We start from the raw sequence: 23,016 nt of genomic DNA, 5'->3' as shown, positions 1-23,016 counted from the left end.
GTTGTCATATTGTGAGTAGCCTTATGGAGAGGCCTGTGTGGCATGGAACTGAGCTTTCTCATTAACAGCCTGGAAAGACCCAATGCCTGCCAACAGCTAAGTGCATGAGCTTTGAAGTGGATCCTGTGCTAGTCAAGCCTTGAAATGGTTGCAGCCCTGGCCTACACTTTGACTGCAGCTTTGTGAGAGACACTGAGCCAGAGGCATTCAGTTAAGCTGTGCCCAGATACCTGACCTAAGGACACTAGTGATTAATAAATGTTCACTATTTTAAGCTGCTAAATTTTGGGATAATTTGTTATGCAGCAATAGATAACTAACACAACATCCTTCAGCCTATTCTCAACATAAAGTTTTCTTGTTAAAATCTAAGTCAGCTCATGTCCGCCCTCTGCTGAAAATCTTGCAATGGTTTCTTATCTCACCAAGAATAAAAATTAAAGTGCTAACTCTGACCTGTAATGCCCTACAGGATCTCAGCAGCTTGCCTCCTCTCTGGCCTCAGCCCTTACTCTCTTCCTCACTGCTCATGCTACTCCAACAGCAGTAGCTCCCTTGCTGCTTTTCAAACATTTCAGGCAGTTCCTCCCAAAGACCTTTACACGTGATACTTTTTCTTCCTGGGATGGTCTGCCAAAGATATTCATTTGTTCCCCTCCTCACCTTCTTCAGTTCTTTGTCCAGATGCCATCTTCTCAGTGAGCCCTATTTAAAACTGAACTTCACCTTCATCAGCCTCTGTTCTAGCACATGATTCCATGGGCTGGTGGGGCTGTTGTTCTGGTTTGAACTGGCTTAGGTAATCTGTGGCTCATCTGTGCTCTTTCCTGGATCTGTCATCAGCTCCTGAGTTGGTTGGCAGCTGGATGATCCAGATGGTCTCACGCACTGGTCTGTCTGTTGGACTGTGTTCAGCTAGGGTGCCTTGGCTCCCTTTCACATAGTCTCTCACCCTCTCAGGCTTGTTTACATGTGCTTTCAGGGTTCCAGGGCAGTGAGAGGGCAAGCCACAGTGCGCAAGCACTTTTCAGGTTTGCTTCTGTTGCATTTGCTATTGTCTAGTTGACCCAAGTAAGTTACATGGCTAAGTCTAGAGTTAGTTCCTAAGAAGTATACCAATGGGAAAGAATACTTTCTATTGTATCTATCACATCTGATTTCTGTTTTAGAATTTTTCTAGAATCTCTCAACAATGATCACACTTCCATCGTTAGCTTATCTTCCAGAAAATTGTTTGAGACCTCTTAGCTGATGATAGCATCTTTCCTTTGTCTATTTTTAGAGGGTTTTCACTGAGAGAAGAGATAAACATGTAGTGAGTCAGCCACCTTCAATCATAAATCATATTATGGATGTTAATCCTTTGGCTTTTATACTTTGTATTTTCTTCCAATCTTTCCTACATCTTTAAAGATTTTAAAAAGATTTCTATGTATGCAAATATGTTTATCTTTTCCTTTAAGACTTCTGGGCTTTGAATCTTAATCGATTTTGAATATATATGTATTTATGTACATATTATATAGAGAAACATATAAATAAATTTTATTTATTCTTTTTATATATATATATACACACACATATGTATGAATCCAACTTAATTACTTTTCAAATGGATATTCAGTCTTCCTGCCACTATCCATTGACTATATTTCCCCCAGTGATTTGAAAGCCTACCTTTTCATATATCCTATTTCATTAAATTTTTTTGATGATGCCTATTTCAGTTGATTTAATTATAGTAGTTTAGAGTTTTCCTATTGATTCTCTAAGTACTTTTAAGTAGATAGTTATATCATTTGCAAATAATGACATATTGTTTTTTCCTTTCTAACATTTATGCCCTTCTTGTTACCATTTTATCATATTAACTAGGGCATTCAGAACATTTTTGAAAATGGCAGTGATAATAGACTTTGTTACCTAGTTTTATTTGAATTTCTCTGTAGTATTCCATAATTTACAATTTTTAATGTTTGCTTTTTGATACTTTTTCTAGTTAAGGCAATTTCCTTCTATTTCTAGCTTACGTCCCTCTAATTATCTTTGTCAGAAAATTTTGGTCAATTTCTTTTTTTTTTTTTTTTTTTGAGCATGTGAACTTTAGAATCATCTTACGTTGTTTCAGAATACTCCTGTAGACTTTTCCATTGGATTTCATAAAATTTATAAATTAGTTTAAAGAAAATCGCTATCTTTATATTCCGAGAACTGGATATAGCTTTCAATTTATTTGACTTTTTTTATGAACCATTTTAGAATTTAAAGTTTTTTTAAAATTTAAATTATATATATTCCTTTAGGAATTTATTTACATGGGTATTTTACACTTTTTGTTGTTATTGTAAATGGTTATTTTCTAACTATTTTATTTGTGTATAGGGAAATGATTGGTTTATATATTAATTTTGTTTCTAGTCACATTACTAAATCCTCTTTTTAAAATAATAGTTATGATGATTCTTTTGGGTTTTCCAGATATATAATATCACATACAAAAGAATGTTAGGATCACAAAACCTTAGAAAGTACCGAAGAGTCAGGTTTAGATGCTACATAGATGCTACAATGTGGCTAGGGTCACAAGCAGGGAAGAATATCTAGTGATACCGTGGGAACTATACCGGAAGAGTATTCTATTGAAAATACCACTATGGTGTTTGGGCTAGGCAGCAGAATGTCTGTCCCAGCAGTCCAAAAGGACCAGATAATTCTATTACTACAAATGTCAGACGGACCAGATATTCACACATGGCTGCCATCTGACAATGCTCACTTCTGCAACTAAGTCTTTTTTGGGTGAATGAATAGCAGGAACTAGTAACATGCCAGCACCTTAATTGCAGTGGAGTCTGGTATAGAGTTGTTAGGTTTCCAATGTCTAATAGCACAGGGAAACAAGGTAGAAATAGTTTGAATGATTGAACCTCTCTACAGTATCCCACAGTCCACCTCTAGATGGGCTACTTAACATCCATATTCACCCTTCTTAAGGTTGGTAACATTCTTAAACTTTCAAGAAACAACATAATAACTTGCTTCTGCCTCATTTAATGTAATCAGTTCTTATACAGGAAAACTAGACATGTAAGTGTACCATGTGAAATTCTAGTTATGGGGAGAATTTACTTCGCTCTATTCTCTTTTAGGGCCAACTATCTATGAGTTTTTAAGATTATACCTGTGGACTTACTTTTGTGTACTATTGGCATATCATACATCTACTTCCCCTCCTTCAGTTAGCTGGTCATAGGATACCATAAATGTAGGTTTTAAGAAATGATGGAAATGTGATAAGAGTAGGCCTACTGGAGTATTAATCACCTGGTTATGCAACTTAAAGCTTTTAGGACCTGTTCAAACCCAACCATATATATATATAAAACACTTCCATTTGATTAGTACTCCTGCAAATGCCTGATGATGTCAGTCTGTGAAGAGTGGTTCAGGTTGCAAGATCATATAGTCTGAAGATCACATGGTCTGAATTTTAGCCTCTATCAGAGCCCAGTAGTGAGCTACAGGCTTTCATAAAAGAAATATACTTACATACAATATTAGATTCCTGTGGCTGCCATAACAAAGTACCACAAACTGGGTGGCTTAAAACAACAGAATTTTTTTCCCCTTCTGGTTCTGGAGGCCAGAAGTCCAAAATCAGGGTATTGGCAGTGTTGATTACTTTTGGAGGCTCTGAGGGAGAATCTGTTCCATGCTTCTCTCCTAGCTTCTGATGGCTGCCAGCAATCCTGTGCGTTCCTTGGCTTGGAGACATGTTACTCCAGTCTCTGCCTCTATCTTTATATTGCTGTCTCCTCTGTGTGTCTTTTCCCCTGCTCTTACTTATAGGATATTAGTCATCGGATTTAGGGTCCACTCTAATCTGGAATAGTCTCATCTTGAGATCCTTAACTTAATTACACCTTGCAAAGACCCTTTTTTCTTTGCAGGGTTATAAGGTTATAGCCACAGGTTCTGAGTGGACGTATCTTTTGGGGCACCATCATTCAATCCACAGCATATACCAATGAGGGCATGTCTTTGCTTACAAACCTCAGGAGCCTCTGCTGTGATTCTCCTAGAGGGGCTTAACACAGGCTCTGTCACAGACCCTAAGTGTAATATAGTTTCTCCTGGTCATAAAGGAAAAACAGTAGAGCTCCTTGCACAGTAGACTCAGGTAGCTGAGGAGTCTAGTACTCTGGCATCTTACAAATCTGGCAGCCTATGGTTTGTTCAGTAAAAATGGTCAAAGCAACATAGCTACATATGATATATATTGCCTCCAAAATCCAAAATGGTCTACCAAGTGTTCTGCCTCTTACCATTTCTTATGGAGGATATTTTCAAGTGTGGTTTAGACCACTAGACCATTATAGGTGGATTTGTGTGTGTGTGTGTGTGTGTGTGTGTGTGTGTGCGTGTGTGTTAAGACTCTGGCACACCTGCTTCTTCAAGGCATCTAATGTACCTGCTACTTCAGGTCTTTCTCTTAGATGATATGTTAGTTTCCTATTGTTGCTGTAACAAGTTATCACAAACTTAATAGCTTAAACAACACAAATTTATTATCTTACAGTTCTGTAAAATGGGTCTCACTGGGTAAAATCAAGGTGTTAGCGGTGCCCTGTTCCTTCTGGAAGCTGCAGGAGACAATCTGTTTCCTTGTCTTTTCCAGATTCTAATGGCTGTTTGCATTTTTTTGGCTCATGGCCCCTTTCCTCCATCTTCAAACTCAGTGGTATTGGGCTGAGTTCTTTCCACATGGCCATCTCTCTGGTTCTCTTTTCTGGCTCTTTCTTCTACTGTTCAGAACCCTTGTGATTAAATTAAGACCACAGTTAACCCAGGATAACTTTCATATTTTAAGGTCAGTTGATTAGCAACCTTAATTCTGTTTTGCCATGTAACCTAACTGGTTCTGGGGATTAGGACATGGACATCTTTGGGGGCATTATTCCATCTACCACAGACAGTGAGATTTTTAGGGTCCAGGTAGAAGAAGAACCAGATGATAAAGATCTGAGGCATCTGAGGCAATATGATTGGTGAAGGTATACTGTCATCACTACTAAGCAAAAATGGAAACTTGCTCCTGGAATATCCTGCTTATTGGGATAGAGAAAACAGTACATTTTTCTATCCGTGGCTACATACAGGTGCCAATGCCTGTGTTGATTTGGTTCAGTAAAGAGACCATATTTGGAACAATATTTGTTATTGCAATCATTACCTGATTACACTTAAGACAACTCATTGTCATTCTCTATTGCTTATCTATCATTTGCACAGATCAAACAAGTAAAATAACAGAAATCATTGCCCTTGTATATACTTTCTTGGTATAGAAGGATTTTTGGTTTAATGTTTTGGTGATGGTGCAGGCGATATTCAGAGGTTTCCATTTGGCCCTCCCTACCATAACAATCCTCATTCTATGGGTCAGGGAGACAGATGGGCATTCCACAAGTTACTGATTATATCTATTTTGACACACTGTTCCATAATTGGGCAGATTATGATAGGATGAACTTGTAGACCCATGAGTGTGTTCATGGATGTGAACCTAATAATTTCCATTCATCACCTGACTTCTCCTCCTAATCATATATCTTTTCCCGAAGTGGACCACAGTCTTATTTTAGGTACTCAGAAATCATCATTAGGGGACTTCTTCAGTGGTCCAGTGGTAAAGAATCCACCTTCCAATGCAGCGGACGTGGGTTCGATCCCTGGTTGGGGAACTAAGATCCCACATGCCGTGGGGCAACTGAGCCCATGAGCCACAACTACTGAGCCCGCACGCCTCAACTAGAGAGCCCACGTGCCATAAACTACAGAGCCCGTGTGCTCTGGAGCCCGAGTGCCACAACTAGAGATAGAAAATCCACATGCCACAACTAGAGAGAAGCCCGCACGCTGCAACTAAGAGCCCGAGCGTCACAATGAAAGATCCTGCATGCCGCAATGAAGATCCCACATGCTGCAACCAGACGCAGCCAAAAAAAAAAAAAAATCATTATTAGTTTAAAGCCAGTGTTTAATATTCCACCAAAGGTCCGAGTAATTGGGTTTTGATTTTGTGTATCCAATCTGAGAATTTTTCTTTTGTTTTTTTTTGATAACAGAAAAATAGCTTATTAATGTATACAGCATGCATCATGGGAGAAACTTAAACCAAAAGTAACTCAAAATGGCAGCTTTGAGTTCCAGCTTATCTTCAACAAAAAACATTAAATTTGTAGAGAAGTGACAGACATAGGAAGGCAGTTTTAGGCTTCCAAGGGCAGCAAACTGGGAAGGTAAATATATGGGTGAAAACTAATGAGGTAAAGTTTTTTCGTAGATTCCTCTGGTCCCGCCTCTGGGCTGATAAGAGTCTGTCTCCAGTATGAGAGTTTTTCTTTAGGTTGGTCACTTCATCCTACTCACATTTACTGATATGACTGAGATATTTAATCTTAGTGCTTCTTATTTATATCATACTTTTCTGATTTCATGCTTTTCTTTTTTGGTAAATGTTTTCAACATAAAAATATGAGACTTTTTCATTTATTTTCTGGATGCCTTGTGTTTGTATGCTTTTTTTTTTCTTAATATGGAATATTTATAATCTGTTTTACATAATAGATTTAATTTTTTATTTAGGTAGTAACTAGTGATTCCTCACTGTGAGTGTAAGGAAATTTATTTCTTACTGCTTCTTTCCACCTCGTGCTCTCCTCTTTATTATATGACTATAGCTTTAAAAAATCTTAGTTCTTTTATACCATTAAACAATATGTTTCTACTTTTACCACTTGATTTTCAGCTTTTTAACATTTTTTGGAACCACACGGCAATAAATTTAAGGAGAACAGTATTCACATATGGTATTTCTTTTCTTCTGCTACCCTTCCTGACATTATTGAATATGTTGTTATGTCTTTATCATCATAGTTTATAACACTTGCATCCCATTAAATAGTGATGATTCCCACCATTGTTTTGGCCTTTATACTATATTTAAGTTTGTTTTAATGCTCACAGCTAGGCCTTTTACCTCAACTCTATTGATGCCTTTATTGGGAGAAGTTTGCCTGCCTTTTGTTACAGGCACTTGTGAACTATTTTCCTTGATTTTTTGCTTGTAAATAGCTGTCCCTTGCCTGTATATTTGAATGACAGTTTTGCTGGCTATAAAATTCTTGGGTCCACACTTTCTTTTCCTGAATATTTTTTTAAAGACATAGTTCTTCAGTTTTTTAACATTGAATAATGTTTTTAAAGAGTCTCAAGCCAACCTGCTTTTCTCTTCTTATGCCCAATATGATTTTCTCTTTTCCTTTTTGCTCATATGCCCATAGGATTCTTTCTTTATCTTAGACATCCAGTAACTTTAGTAGAATATGTCTCAGTTTTAATTAATTGTTATCAGTTATTCCTGAAATGCAGTGTACTTTCTAGTCTATTGTTTCCAATCTTTTGTTTCAGGAAAGTCTTCCTGAAGTACATATTTGATTATTTTTTAATTCATTTGTTCGCTTTTCTTCAGGAACAGCAAGTTTTGTATAAGTTGAATACCTCTCCGTGCCCCCTTTTAGTCTTTCATAGCTATCTTATCTGTTTTTAAACAAAGTGTTCTCAAGATTTTTATAGGAGTACACAATGATGACTCATATTTGCATAAGCAAGTCTCATAAAAGAACCTGAACAAGTGTTTAGTTAAGTTTAAAACACAGTTATTAACTGTTTTTCTCCTTTCTTCAGGTTTTCAAAATTCATTTCTACAAATTATATTTCCAGAGAAAATCCAAGCAAATACAAGTGATAATTCAAAAGTAGAAAATGTAAGAGATTTTCCATAATGTTGTTATATGAAATTTCTTATTTTTATTACATAGCAGTGAAATACATCAACTCCATTATAGTATGAATATAACTAACCAATATTACTACTGATAAGGAATTTAAAGTTTTGATGGTAAAAGCAAACATATAAATCAGAATGTTCTAATTTGTCTAACGTTTGTCATTTCCTCATGGTAAAACCATTTTTTAAAGTTCAAAGAGAGAATATAATGTAAAAGAATTAGGGTCTTATCTGAATGGTATCTAGATGATTCAAATGAAGAGAATAATTTTCTCCAAAATGGTTAAGGAGAATCTGTTTTAACTAAAACCTGCTTCCTTAATCTCTACCCTTGTACCTTCCAGTTCTCAGAGAGTATAAACCCTTTCTTCTATTATTTTTGTTAGAAAGGGCAATATTTCATCTTATTCATTGATTTATTTAACAGATATTTCTCTGGACTTGTGTGCATAACTACATGCTAAGAGCCTTAGGAGATAAAAAAAGAAATACAAAAAAGCAAGCCTTGCTTATAAGTGGCTAATCTTTTGATAACACTTTATTTTTACCAGTTTTAATGAAGTATAACTTATACACCACAGAATTCACCCATTGTAAGTGTACAACTCAATGATCATTAGTACATGAATAGAATTATGTAAACGTTACCACAATCCAGTTTTAGAACATTTTGATTGCCTTAAGTTCCTTCCTGCCTATGTGCAGTTTTTCTCTGCTTCCATCCCCAGCCCTTGGCAACTGCTGATCTGTTTTGTGTTTCTATAATTTTGCGTTTTCTAGAAATTTCATAAAAATGAAATATGTGCTATGTAGGACTTTGCATTGAGCTTCTTTCACTTAAGATTATCCATTTTGAAACATTTATCAATATTTCATAAATTTTTTATTTCTTAATAGATGTGGATAACACATTTTGTTTATCCATTTACCAGTTAAATTCAAGATTGTTTTCAGATATTGACTATTTTGAGTCATTCTACTATGAATATTTATGTATAGACATATAGTTTTCTTTCTCTTGGGTAGATTCTTAGAAGTGAAATTACTGTGTCGTATGGTAGGTTTATGCTTATCATAGTAATAAACTGCCAAACTATTTTCCATAGTGACTTATTAGTTTACATTTCCCATCAGCAATATATGATGATTCAGTTTTTCCACATACTTGTCAACACCTGATGTTGTCTGTTTTGATTAAATTTATTCTAATGGGTGTGTACTGATATCTCACTGTAGCTTATATTTGCATTTCTCTAATGAAAAATGCTGTAGAGCATCTTTCATGACCTACTAGCTATCTAAATACCTTTTTGGTGAAATGTGTATTAAATTATTTGCCCATTTTAATTTTTTAACCTATTATTATTTTTAACATATTTATTGGGCTATAATTAGTATATAATATTATATTAGTTTCAGGTGTACTATGCAGTGATTCAGTATTTTTTTACCAGTATTTTCAGATTACCACAATAAGTCCAGTTACCATCTGTCACCCTACAAAGTTGGTATACAATTATAATTATTTTTTAAAATTTATTCATCCTGGTATATATGTATGTATTTATTTACTGAAGTATAGTTGTTTTACAATATTGTATTAGTTTCAGATGTACAGCATAGTGATTCAGTATTTTTACAGATTGTCCTCCATTATAGGTTATTACAAGATAATGGCTGTAATTTCCTATGCTATACAGTGTATCCTGTTGCTTATCTATTTTATACATAGGAGTTTGTATCTGTTAATCCCATATCCATAATTTGTCCCTACCTGTTTCCCTCTCCCCTAGGTAACCACAAGTTTGTTTTCTATATCTGTGAGTCTATTTCTGTTTTGCATATACATTCATTTGTATTTTTTAGATTCCACATATAAGTGATATCATAAGTATTTGTCTCTCTCTGACTTATTTCATAAGCATAATATTCTCTAGGTTCATCCTTATGGCTGCAAATGGCAGAATTTCATTCTTTTTTATGGCTGAGTTATATGCCATTATATATATATATATATATATATATACTACATCTTCTTAATCCAGTCATCTGTTGATGGGCACTTGGGTTGCTTCCAAGTCTTGGCTATTGTAAATGGTGCTGCTATGAACATTGGGGTGCATGTATCCTTTCAAATTAGTGTTTTGTTTTTCCCAGATCTATACCTGAAGTGGAACTGCTGGATCATACAGTAGTTCTATCTTTAGTTTTTTGAGGAACCTCCAACTGTGTTCCAGAGCGTCTGCACCAATTTACATTCCCACCAACAGTATACAAGTATTCCTTTTTCTCCACATCCTTGCCAACATTTGTTATTTGTAGACTTTTTGATGATAGCCATTCTGACAAGAGTGAGGTGATATCTCATTTTTGTTTGTTACAGTATTATTGATTATATTCCCTATGTGTACCTTACATCTCCTGATTGATTGATTGACTGATTTTTAAATTGCAGTATAGTTGATTTATCATATATTAGTTTCAGGTGTACAACATAGTGATTCAATATTTTTATAGATTATACTCCATTTAAAGTTATTACGAAATAATGGCCACATATCCCTGTGTTGTACAATATAACCTTGTTGCTTACTTATTTTATGCATAGTAATTTGTACTTTTTAATTCCATACCCTTATCCTGCCCCTCCCCACTTCCTTCTCCCCATTGGTAACCACTAATTTGTTCTCTATATCTGTGAGTCTGTTCCTATTTGTATACATGGTGCAATCACCATGGAATACAGTTGGAGATTCCTCAGAAAAACTGAAAATAGAACTACCATATAATTAAGCAATTCCACTTCTATATACATATCCAAAAAAAACCCTGAAAACACTAATTCGAAAAGTTACATGCACCCCAATATTCTTAGCAGCATTATTTACAATAGCCCAGATATGGAAGCAACCTAAGTGTCCATCAACAGATGAAGGGATAAAGATATATACACACACACATACATATACATACAATGGAATATTATTCAACCATAAAAAAGAATGAAGTTCTGACATTTGCAACAAAGCAGATGGACTTAGAGGGTATTATGCTTAGAGAAATAAGTCAGTAAGTAAAGACAAATTCTCTGTGTTATCACTTATATGTGGAATATAAAAAATAAAACGAATGTCTGTAACATTGAGTGTATAACAATGATATCTCATTGTGGTTTTGAGTTGCATTTTTCTGATGATTAGTGATGTTGAACATTTTTTCATGTGCCTATTGGCCATCTGTAGGCCATTTTTGGAAAATGTCTGTTCAGGTCTTCTGCCTGTTTTTTGATTGGGTTGTTTGGGTTTTTTTGCTATTGAGTTGTATGAGCTGTTTATATATGTTGGATATTAATCCCTTATCATGTGTATCATTTGCAAATATTTTCTCCCATTTACTAGTTATATTTTCATTTTGTTGATGGTTTCCATTGCTGTGCAAAAGCTTTTAAGTTTAATTAGGGTCCATTTGTTTATTTTTGCTTTTGTTTCTTTTGCCTTAGGAGACAGATTTGAAAAATATTGCTATAATTTATGTCAAAGAGTGTTCTGCCTATGTTCTCTTCTAAAAGTTTTATGGTTTCCGGTCTTACATTGAGGTCTTTAATCCATTTTGAGTTTACTTTTCTATATGGTGTAAGGAAATATACTAATTTCATTCTTTTACATGTAGCTGTCCAGTTTTCCCAACACCACTAATTGAAGAGACTGTCTTTTCTCCATTGTTTCTTGCCCCCTTTGTTGTAATTAACTGTAAGTTCATGGGTTTATTTCTGGGCTGCTCTCACGCATTGATCTATGTGTCTGTTTTTGTGCCAGTACCATGCTGTTTTGATTAATGTAGCTTTGCAGTACAGCTTGAAGTCAGGGAGCATGATACTTCCCGCTCTGTTCGTCTTTCTCAAGATTGCTTTGGCTATTCGGTGTCTTTTGTGGTTCCATATAAATTTTAGGATTATTTGTTCTAGTTCTGTGAAAAATGTCATGGGTATTTTGATAGGGATTGCATTAAATCTCTGGATTACTTTGAGTAGTATGGACATTTTAACAATATTAATTCTTCTAATCCAAGAACACAGGATAACTTTCCATTTCTTTGTATCGTCTTCGGTTTCCTTCAACAATCTTTTATAATTTTCAGAGTATTTTCACCCCCTTGGTTACGTTTATTCTTAGGTATTTTATTCTTTGTGATACAATTTTAAACACAATTGTTTTCTTGCTTTCTCTTTATGATAGTTTATTATTAGTGTGTAGAAAAGCAACAGATTTCTGTATGTTAATTTTGTGTCCTGCAACTTTACTGAATTCATTTATTAGTTCTAATAGTTTTTTGGTGGAGACTTAAAGGTTTTCTTTATATAGTATCATATCATCTGCAAATAGTGACAGTTTTACTTCTTCCCTTCCAATCTGGATGCCTTTTATTTCTTTGTCTTGTCTGACTGTTGTGGCTAGGACTTCCAATACTATGTTGAATAGGAGTGGTGAGAGTGGGCATTCTTGTCTGGTTCCTGATTTTAGAGGAAAGGCTTTTTGCTTTTCACCATTGAGTAGATGTAAGATGTGGGTTTGTCATAAATGGCCTTTATTATGTTGAGATATGTTCTCTCTATGTCAACTTTGCTGAGAGTTTTTATCATGAATAGATGTTGAATTTTGTCAGATGAATTTTATGCATTAATTGAGGTGAATATGTGATTTTTATGCTTCCTTTTGTTAATGTGGTGTATCAGATTGATTGATTTTCAAATATTGAACCATCCTTGCATTCCTGGACTAAATCTTACTTGATCATGGTGTTTGATCCTTTCTGTATATTGTGTTTGGTTTGTTTGTATTTTGTTGAGGATTTTTGCATCTATATTCATCAGCGGTATTGGGGTGTAATTTTCTTTTTTGTAGTGTCTTTGGTTTTGGTATCAGGGTGATGATGCTCTTGTAGAATTAATTTGTGAGTGTTCCATCCTTTTCATTTTTTTGGAATAGTTTGAGAAGGATAGGTAGTAACTCTTCTCTGTATGTTTGGTAGAATTCCCCTGTGAAGCCCTCTGGTCCTGGAGTTTTGCTTGCTGAAAGTTTTTTAAAATTACAAATCCAATTTCACCAATAGTGATCTGTCTGTTCACATTGTCTATTTCTTCCTGACTCAGTATCGGAAGCTTGTATGTTTCTAGAGATTTGCCCATTTCTTCTAGGTTGTTGAGTTTGTTGGCATATAACTGTAGTATTCTCTCTCTCTTATGATTTTTTGTATCTCTTGTGATATTGGTTGTTTTTTCACCTCTTTCATGCCTGATTTTGTTTATTTGGGTCTCCTCTTGTTTTCTTGATGAGCCTGGCTAAAAGTTCATCAATTTTTTATCTTTACAAACACCAGCTCTTGGTTCCTTGATCCTTTCTTTTTTTTTTAAATCTCTATTTATTCCTTCTATGATCTTTATTATTTCATTCCTTCTGCTAACTTTGGTCTTTATTTGTCCTTCTTTTTCTAATTCCTTTAGATGGTAGGTTAGGTTGTTTGTTTGATGTTTTTCATACTTTTTGAGGTCAGCCTGTATTTCTATAAACTTCCTTTTAGAACTGCTTTTGCCACATCCCATAGACTTTGGAAAGTTGTGTTTTTGCTTTCACTTGTATTGAGGTATTTTCTGATTTCTCTTTGACTTTTTCATTGACTCATTGGTTTTTTAGTAGCATATTTAGTCTCCATGCGTTTGTGCTTTTCTCATTTTTCTTCCTGTAATTGATTTCTAATTTCATAACGTTGTGGTCAGAAAAAATGCTTGATATAATTTTTATCCTTAAATTGTTGAAATTTGTTTTATGGCCTAGTGTGTGAGCTGTCCTGGAGAACATTCCATCTGTGCTTGAAAAGAATGTGTATTCTGGTGATTTTGGATAGACTGTCCTGTAGATATCTATTAAGTCCAGCTGGTTATTATGCCATTTAAGGCCACTGTTCCCTTATTTTTTCTGTCTGGATGATCTGTTCATTGATGTAAGTGAGGTGTTAAAGTCCCCTACTATTATTATATTGTTGTTAATTTCTCCCTTTATGTCTGTTAATGTTTGCTTTGTATATTTATATAAATATAAAATAATAAAATATATAAAATTTATATAAAAACATGCACCCAATACAGGTATTAGGTGCATATATGTTAATCAGTGTAATATCCTTTTCTTGTATTGATCCCTTTATCATTATATAATGCCCTTCTTTGTCTTTTGTTTTAGACTTTGTTTTAAAGTCTATTTTGTCTGATACGAGAATTGCTACCCCCCACTTTCTTGTTGTCACTATGTGCATGAAATATCTATTTCCATCCCTTCACTTTCAAAAGTGTGTGTGTGTCTTTAGCTCTGAAGCAATTCTCTTGTAAGCAGCATATAGATGGGTCTTGTTTTTTTAATATAGTTAGCCACCTTATGTCTTTTGATTGGACCATTTAATCCATTGACATTTAAAGTAATTATTGATAGATATGTACTTATGGCCCTTTTGTTACTTGTTTTCTGGTTGTTTTTGTAGTTGTTCTCTGTCTTTCTTCTTTTCTTTGTTTCTTCCCTTGTGGTTTGATGATTTTCTTTAGTGTTATGTTTGTGTTCCTTTTGCTGTAGTTTTTGTGTATCTATTGTAGGTTTTTGATTTGTTGTGACCATGGGGTTCATATATGTTGACCTATAACCCTACTTTTCTTAAACAGGTAGTCCTTTAAGTTCAAACACATTCTTAAAGAGCTACATTTTTTTACTCCCCTCCCCCACATTTTTTATTATTGTTGTCATATTTTACATCTTCATGTTTATCCAATACTGATTATTGTAGTTATGTTTGATTTTACAGTTTTTTGTCTTTCAATCTTCATGCTAGTTTGTTTAAGTTGTTGATCCTCAGCCTTTACTAGTGGGATTTTTCCTTTCCTGTAGATTCTTACTTCTTATTACAGCCTTTCTTTTTCACTTAGAGAAGACCCTTTAACATTTCTCTTACGGTATGTTTAATATTGATGAGCTCTTTTAATTTTTGCTTGTCTAAGAAGTTCTTTATCTCTCCTCCAATTCTAAATGATAATTTTGCTCTGTAGAGTATCCTAGTTTGCAGGTTTTCCTTTTCAGGACTTTGAATATATCATGTCACTCCCTTTTGGCCCACAAGGTTTCCACAGAATAATCAGCTGATAGCCTTATGGGAGTTCCCTTGTGTATGATTCTACCTTTCTCTCTCTCTTTTTTTTATTAGTTATGTATTTTATACATATTAGTGTATATATATCAATCCCAGTCTCCCAATTATCTTTCTCTTGCTGCCTTTCAAATTCTCCTTTTATCTTAACCTTTTGCCATTTTAATTATCATATATGTCTTGATGTAGTCTCTTTGGGTTCATCTTGTTTGGGGTTCTCTGTGCTTCCTGCACCCGAATTTCTGTTTCTTTTTCAGGTTTGGGAACTTTTCAGCTATAATTTTCAACCCCCAGTCCCTGGCCAGAATCCCTTTATAATTTCAGTTTGGGTTGTTTGTTCCCTGGCTCTTGAGATACTACTGCAAGAGTTAGTAACCTTCTCTGGAGAATTGCCTTTCAGTTATTGAGCTGCCTGGGAGTTACTCGACCCCATCCCCCAGGGTAACCCTTCAGCCAATGCCTAATTGTTACATGGATCTAAAAGCCCAGCTCCATTGTCTCAGGTGGGAAAGACTCTGAGGCACAATTTTTTTTTTTAATTGGAGTATAATTGCTTTACAATGGTGTGTTAGTTTACACTTTATAACAGAGTGAATCAGTTATACATATACATATATTCCCATATCTCTTCCCTCTTGCATGAGGCACAATTTTTACTCTAGAGTTCCCCCAAAGTATCAGGCTAAGGCTAGAATTTACCTGAAATCATATCTTCTTTAGCTTTATCTTCCTCCCTATTTTGCTTCTCTTACTTCCTTGCAGGTTCCTCCAGAGAGTGCTCCCTAAATAAAGCACTGACAAAAGTATCCTCATTTCAGACCCTGCTTCTAGGAAACCTGACACTAATTGACTAGTCCGTAGTTTTTATTAAACAGAAAGATAAATTCTCAATGTAGGTCACTGTAGATTCAGATACATCTACTTCTTCTGAGGCCCCCAATGCTTAAAGGTCTACAGGGTTTCCAGACCTTTACTAAAATATGTTTTGTGAAGATGAGTGATATTTTTTTTCCTGGAATCCTATGATTTTTTATTGAAAATTAATTTCTATTTGAGTATAGTTGATTTAAAATGTGTTATTTTCTGCTGTACAGCAAAGTGAATCAGTTATACATATATCCTCTCTTTTTTAGATTCTTTTCCCATATAGGTCATTACAGAGTATTGAGTAACGTTCCCTGTGCTATACAGTAGGTTCTTATTAGTTATCTATTTTATATATAGTAGTTTGTATATGTCAATCCCAAGCTCCCAATTTATCCCCCTCTTCCTCCTTGGTAACCATAAGTTTGTCTTCTATATTTGTGACTCTCTGTTTTGTAAATAAGTTCATTTGTACCATTTTTTTAGATTCCACATATAAGCAATATCATATGATATTTGTCTTTCTCTGTCTGATTTACTTCACTCAGAATGACAATCTCTAGGTCCATCCATGTCATTGCAAATGGCATTATTTCGTTCTTTTTTATGGCTGAGTAATATTCCATTGTATATATGTACCACATCTTTATCCATTCATCCATTGATGGATATTTAGGTTGCTTCCATGTCCTGGCTATTGTAAATAGGGCTGCAGTGAACATTGGGGTGCATGTATCTTTTTGAATTATGGTTTTCTCTGGATATATGCCCAGGACTGGGATTGCTGGGTCATATGGTAGCTCTATTTTTAGTTTTTTAAGGAACCTCCATACTGTTCTCCATAGTGGCTGTACCAATTTACATTCCCACCAACAGTGTAGGAGGATTCCCTTTTCTCCATACCCTCTCCGGCATTTATTGTTTGTAGATTTTTTGATGGTGGCCATTCTGACTGGTGTGAGGTGATACCTCATTGTAGTTTTGATTTGCATTTCTCTAATAATTAGTGTTGTTGAGCATCTTTTCATGTGCCTCTTTGCCATCTGTATATATTCTTTGGAGAAAGGTCTATTTAGATCTTCCACCCATTTTTTTTGATTGGGTCGTTTGTTGTTTTGATATAAAGCTGCATGAGCTGTTCGTATATTTTGGCAATTAATCCCTTGTCAGTTGCTTTGTTTGCAAATATTTTCTCCCATTCTGTGGGCTGTCTTTTTGTTTCATTTATGGTTTCCTTTGCTGTGCAAAAGCTCTTAAGTTTAATTAGGTCCCATTTAGTTTTTTTTTTGTTTTTATTTTCATTACTCTAGGAGGTGGATCAAAAAGATATTGCTGCAATTTATGTCAAAGAATGTTCTGCCTCTGTTTTCCTCTAAGAGTTTTATAGTGTCCGGTCTTACATTTAGGTCTTTAATCCATTTTGATTTTATTTTTGTGTATGGTGTTAGAGAATGTCCTAATTTCATTCTTTTACATGTAGCTGTCCAGTTTTCCCAGCACCACTTATTGAAGAGACTGTCTTTTCTCCATCGTCCACTTTGTCATAGATTAGGTGACTCCAGGTGCATGGGTTTATCTCTGGACTTTCTATCCTGTTCCATTGAAGATGAGTGATTTTGGAACCATATGAGTGAGTGAACAGGAAAAGTGTTTTCTGAAAGTGTTGAAATTATTGTAACACTTTACAAATAAAAGTTCCAGAAGGGATTGAATTTCTTAATCATTGAAAGCCTGTTATTAAAAATTAAAACACATATTTGCTGGTATTATTCAATAAATTCTCTTATGGCCTCCATTGATCAACCCCTCTACATTCTTTAAAGATCTAGCTAATTTTCTGTACATAGTCTGCAGAGAGAATGCGTGTCATGCTACCTCTCACGGTATAGTTAGAGGGAGTATATCTGGTATACTAACATCTTAATAATTATTATGTTTTCATTTTGAGAAAAATATTCATCCAAGAACTACTTTGGGGGACTTGTGCATCAGGTCCACTTTAGAAAGAGATAAAAATTCTCCAGCATCTCTGTTCAGTTATTACATTCAGATCTCTAAGGGGAATTTTTTTTCACTCATGTAAATTTTACAGCTAGGACATGTTGCTGCTTCAGTATCAGTATCCTATGTTTGGTATTTCTGCCTTATATCTGACATATACCTGTTTTGCTTCTTTCTTCAATTTATTTCTGGTCTTACTTAAAAAAAAAAACTTTAAAAATTTTGGAATGATTTTAGATTTATGAAGAATTTGCAAAGATGCCACCTTGAATTCCCATATATGTTCACTCAGTTTCCCCTAAAGTTAACATCTTATATAACCATGTTGATACATTTATCAAAAATAAGAAATTAACATTGATACCTTACTATTAACAAATTATAGGATTTATTTGCATTTCACCAGTTTTTCCACTAATGTTCTTTTCCTGTTCCAGGATCTAATTCAGGATACTACATTGCTGTTAGTTTTTATGTCTCCCCAGTCTCCTTTGCTCTGTTTTTCTGTTTCATGACCTTGTCATTTTTAAAGAATATTGGTCAGATATTTTGTAGAACGTCCCTCAATTTGGATTTCTCTGATGTTTTATCAAGATTATTCTGAGGTTATGAGTTTTAGGGAAGATTACCGTAGAGGTAAAGTGCCCTTCTCATCACATCATAGCAGCAGGTACATGGTATCCACTTGACTTAATAATGCCAGTGATGTTAACCTTCCTGTTTCATTTTTGATCATTTACTAGACCTTTTAACAACTTGCCTTATTATTTTTTGATTTGTATTGTCTCCTGGTTGCTTCTTATTTTCACAGATCCGTAAAGGCTTCTCTTTTTTTGTGTTGTGGTATTTGTGTCTTCTTGGTTTTTATATGCTTTAACTAAGTTTTCTTTTTAATGATGTTCTAACTCTGGCTTTTCACATGTTCTCTTTTGCAAGATAAAATCTCATCACTTAGGTTCACTGACCAACTGATATTGCAACTCATTGCCATCCATGTTTTAACTTGAGAATAATTGGGATGGAGGAAAAAAACTATGCCAAATTTTGTTCAAGGGTCTTCTGTTTAAAAATATGGGAAGCAGGCCATACATTTCAGGAAAATGGTTAAAATAAATAATTTTTTGTGCCTAATGGATTAAGTTAAGCTTCACTGATGTAGAGTACCTTATTATCCCAATGATGCTGCCTGAGTAGGCATTACAGCATGGCACATCGCCTCTTCTTTTAGAAGAGTTTAAAATTCAGTCACATATAGATTTCTAGTGCTATACAACTCCTCAGATTGGACTTGTTTTTGTGTATATAGTAAGAATGGATAATATAATAAATAAATATTATAATTTTTGATGTATTATTGCAGATTTTAAATCACACATAGTCTGAGACATTTTAAGCATTATATGGAGGGATTAGTCAATGTAAAATTGTTGATTCCCTTCTTCTATTACATTTATCTTCACTCTCAGTTGTTCTGGATTCTCTAGGAACAGGTATCCTATATTATTCCAATAGATGAAAAACCGTATACCGTGCACCTTAAGCAAAGGTAATTTTTTATTCTTTACTTTTAGATTTAATTTGATTTATATGAATTTATTTACTTACAATAAAAATAGAGTATTAAAAATAATGTACTTGTTATTAAAAATTTTAGTTGTCTCAGATGAACAGATGCTCTCCTGTGAATTAATATTTTGGTGTTAATGCCTCATAGTCTTTTGTGAATAGGGGGGTTAGGAACAGGAAAAATAGGGACTTGTCTCCTGAAGATTAATCTATATGATCTTAAGTTGGCAGAACCAGCAGGACCTATATAATCAGGGCAGGATGTGATAAGAAAGAAGTAAGTCTGTAACTGTATCAGTTAGGGTTTGATCAGGGAGGCAGGCTCACCACCAGGAAAATGAAATAAGGGATTTAATATAGAAATTAGATCATACAGTGTTCTGGAAACTGGTGAATAATTTATGGAAAATAGTACCAGCTACATACCATGTCTAAGAGAATTGTGAACATATTTTAAATAACTTTCTGTAGGGTTTAATTCTCTCTTGGAAACCCAGTTGAGAAAGGCTGGCTTGGAAGCAGTTTGTAACTTTCAAGAAGTAGATTTCAGTTAAATTTTGGGTGTAGAACTAGACTACATGGTATTAAGGAGAGGTGAATTGTGAGAAACTGAAAGTATTAAGTGAAAATGACTTTTTCAGAAATGTTCGGCAGAGAAAAAAAGAAAGAAGAATATGAATGCTTTTTAAGGAAGAAAAAACAAAGTATTTTGGCTGAGAGGAAGTTTCTTAAAGAGAGAAGTATAAACAAGTGATTGATTGTGTTGTTAGATGCCAAAGAATGGCATTGAGTAAAAGAAGTGTTAACCTACTCCTTTAGACAGAAGGGAAGAATAGTAAATGACAACTCAAAGAACTTTCCAAGTGCATAAGAGGGAAAGAGAGAACTCATATTGTATTTGAGTATCTTATTGAAACTATAAGCAATAGTAAGAAATAGAGGGACTGGAGCTTGGGAGACGGATAGAGCATGTACATACTCTGTTTTTGGAAATTACCTGTATAATAATTAGGACACCATGACTATAGGAAGTCATAGGAAGCTATTGCAAGAAAGTTATATGGGAAATAATGGGAAGTATAATTATGACCATGTAGGATTTCTTTTTTTTTTTTTTAAGACATAACTGAGGTGGCAGAAAAAAAGATTAGATAACAGATTGGACATAGTGGTAGCACAGATTTGGTGGGGCAGTGAAAGAGAAGAGCACGTCTGCCTCAGGGGATATCCAGGAGAAATGTCCAGTGGCAGTTTGATTGATTGATTGAAGTATAGTTGTCTTACAATATCATATTATTTTCAGGTGTACAATATAGTGATTCTATATTTTTATACATTACAAACCATATAATTACATTATATTGACTGTATTCCCTGTGTTGTACATTGCATCCCTATGACTTACTTATTTTATAACTGGTAGTTCATACCTCTTAATCCCCTTCACTTATATATTAAAGGCCATTTATGACAAACCCACAGCTAACATCATACTCAATGATGAAAAGCTGAAAGCTTTTCCTCTAAGACCAGGAATAAGACAAGGATGCCCCCTCTCACCACTTTCATTCAACACAGTATTGGAAGTCCTAACCATAGCAATTAAAAAGAAATAATATGCATCCACATTGGAAGAGGAGAACTAAAATGGTCACGATTTACAGATGGCAGGATAACATAGAAAACCCTACAGACTCCACCAAAAAGCTATTAGAACTAATAAATGAATTCAGTAAAGCTTCAGGATACAAAATTAATATACAGAAATCTGTTGCATTTCTATACACTAATAATGAAATATCAGAAAAAGAAATCAAGAAAACAATCCCATTTACAATTGCATCAAAAAGAAAAAAATACCTGGGAACAAATTTAACGAAGGGAGGTGAAAGACCTGTACTCTGAAAGCTGTAAGACATTGATAAAGAAATTGAAGAGAACACAAATAAATATAAAGATATACCATGCTTATGCGTTGGAAGAATTAATATTGTTAAAATGTCCATACCACTAACCAAGGCAATCTACAGATTCAGTCCAATCCCTATCAAAATACTCATGCATTTTTCACAGAAGTAGAACAAATAATCCTAAAATTTGTATGGAACCACAGAAGACCCCAAATAGCCAGTTATATTTAGTTTAGGTCATGCGAGAGAGGTGTGGGTTTCAGAGCCATCTTTTTTCTATGGGTATAAATGAGGCACCAGAAATGAACAAGATACAGAGGTGGGGGTGAATATTAATGATGAGAAGGAAAAACAACCAGAATTGAAGGCCATGGAAGCATTTAAGTGAAGAAGTAAGGATCCAGATGAAGGGACTTATAAAAGTAGACAAAAAGGTATGAGGGAAACCAGAGGTAAATTGTATGATTGAAGTTGAAGTGTAGATGTTTTAAAGAAGGGAAGTGTGGTCAACAGTGTGTTAGAGTAGTTTTACTTGACTCAAACTGCTTTTTGGATTTAACAACAAGCGGGTCATTAGTAATCTCTACGGCATCTGTTTTAATGGAGGATTCCCAGCAGAAGCTAGACTGGGTGCTCTAGTTACATCACATTGGATTGAGGAGTGAGCACCAGGTGAGAAAGCATAAGTAAAATAGCATAGTAAGGACAGGGAATGATACCAGAGAAGGTTGAACTTAGACTTGTAGTTTCAACACCTATGTTCTGGTTAGTATGACTTTTAAAGAATACTCTTCCACTTCATTATAGTAATATATATTTATGATAGTAAAATTGAGAAAGAATGAAAGAATAGGGAATTCCCTGGTGACACAGTGGTTAAGAAACCACTTGCCAGTGCAGGGGACATGGGTTCGAGCCCTGGTCTGGGAAGATCCCACATGCTGTGGAGCAACTAAGCCCATGCACCACAACTACTGAGCCTGCACGCCACAACTACTGAGCCCGCATGCCACAACTACTGAAGCCCACACACTTAGAGCCCGTGCTCCGCAACAAGAGAAGCCACGGCAATGAGAAGTTCACATGCCGCAATGAAGAGTAGCCCCTGCTCACCGCAACTAGAGGAAGCCCACGCGCAGCAACGAAGACCCAACGGAGCCAAAAATAAATAAATAAATGAATAAAAATTTAAAAAGAACAAATGAAAGAATAGAAAACTCTCCTAATCCTACACCCATTTCATATCTTTGTAAATTTTAAAATGCTTTTCTCTCGTCTTGTAGTCTCTTCTTATTTTTTAAAGGAGTATAAGATAGGAAACTTATTTTGGGTAAATGCTTATTGCTTTGAATAAAGATTACATACAGGTCAAAGGAAGATACTACCTTTGTCAGGGATTGGCAAACTTTTTCTTTAAAGGCCCAGATAGTAAATATTTTAGGCTCTGAGGATGATAATATCTTTGTCAAAATGACTCAACTCTGCTGTTGTAGCGTGAAAGCTGCCATAAACCATATATAAGTGAATGAGTATGGCTGTGTTCAAATAAAATTTTATTTACAAACGCAGAAGGTAGGTCAGATTTGGGTTGAGGGATTTAAGTTTGCTGACTGCTGCTTTACATGTTTCAAAAAGAAT

At 34.8% G+C, this 23,016-nt stretch overlaps 1 protein-coding gene across 1 annotated transcript in view; it reads left to right on the top strand.

Moving 5' to 3' along the window:
- Positions 1 to 7,428: 7,428 nt before the first annotated feature.
- The window catches only part of ADAM32 (ADAM metallopeptidase domain 32), a 200,221-nt gene continuing 184,633 nt past the window's right edge, over positions 7,429 to 23,016 (top strand). Inside the window, exons 1-3 of the mRNA XM_068531996.1 lie at positions 7,429 to 7,435; positions 7,750 to 7,829; positions 19,387 to 19,448. Of these exons, the coding sequence (XP_068388097.1) occupies positions 7,429 to 7,435; positions 7,750 to 7,829; positions 19,387 to 19,448 (149 nt within the window). The remainder of the gene's footprint in view (positions 7,436 to 7,749; positions 7,830 to 19,386; positions 19,449 to 23,016) is intronic.

The sequence above is a fragment of the Eschrichtius robustus genome, chromosome 21 (assembly GCF_028021215.1).
Source record: "Eschrichtius robustus isolate mEscRob2 chromosome 21, mEscRob2.pri, whole genome shotgun sequence".
NCBI classification, from domain to species: Eukaryota; Metazoa; Chordata; class Mammalia; order Artiodactyla; family Eschrichtiidae; genus Eschrichtius; species Eschrichtius robustus.
This window is presented reverse-complemented; position numbering and strand designations above follow the sequence as displayed.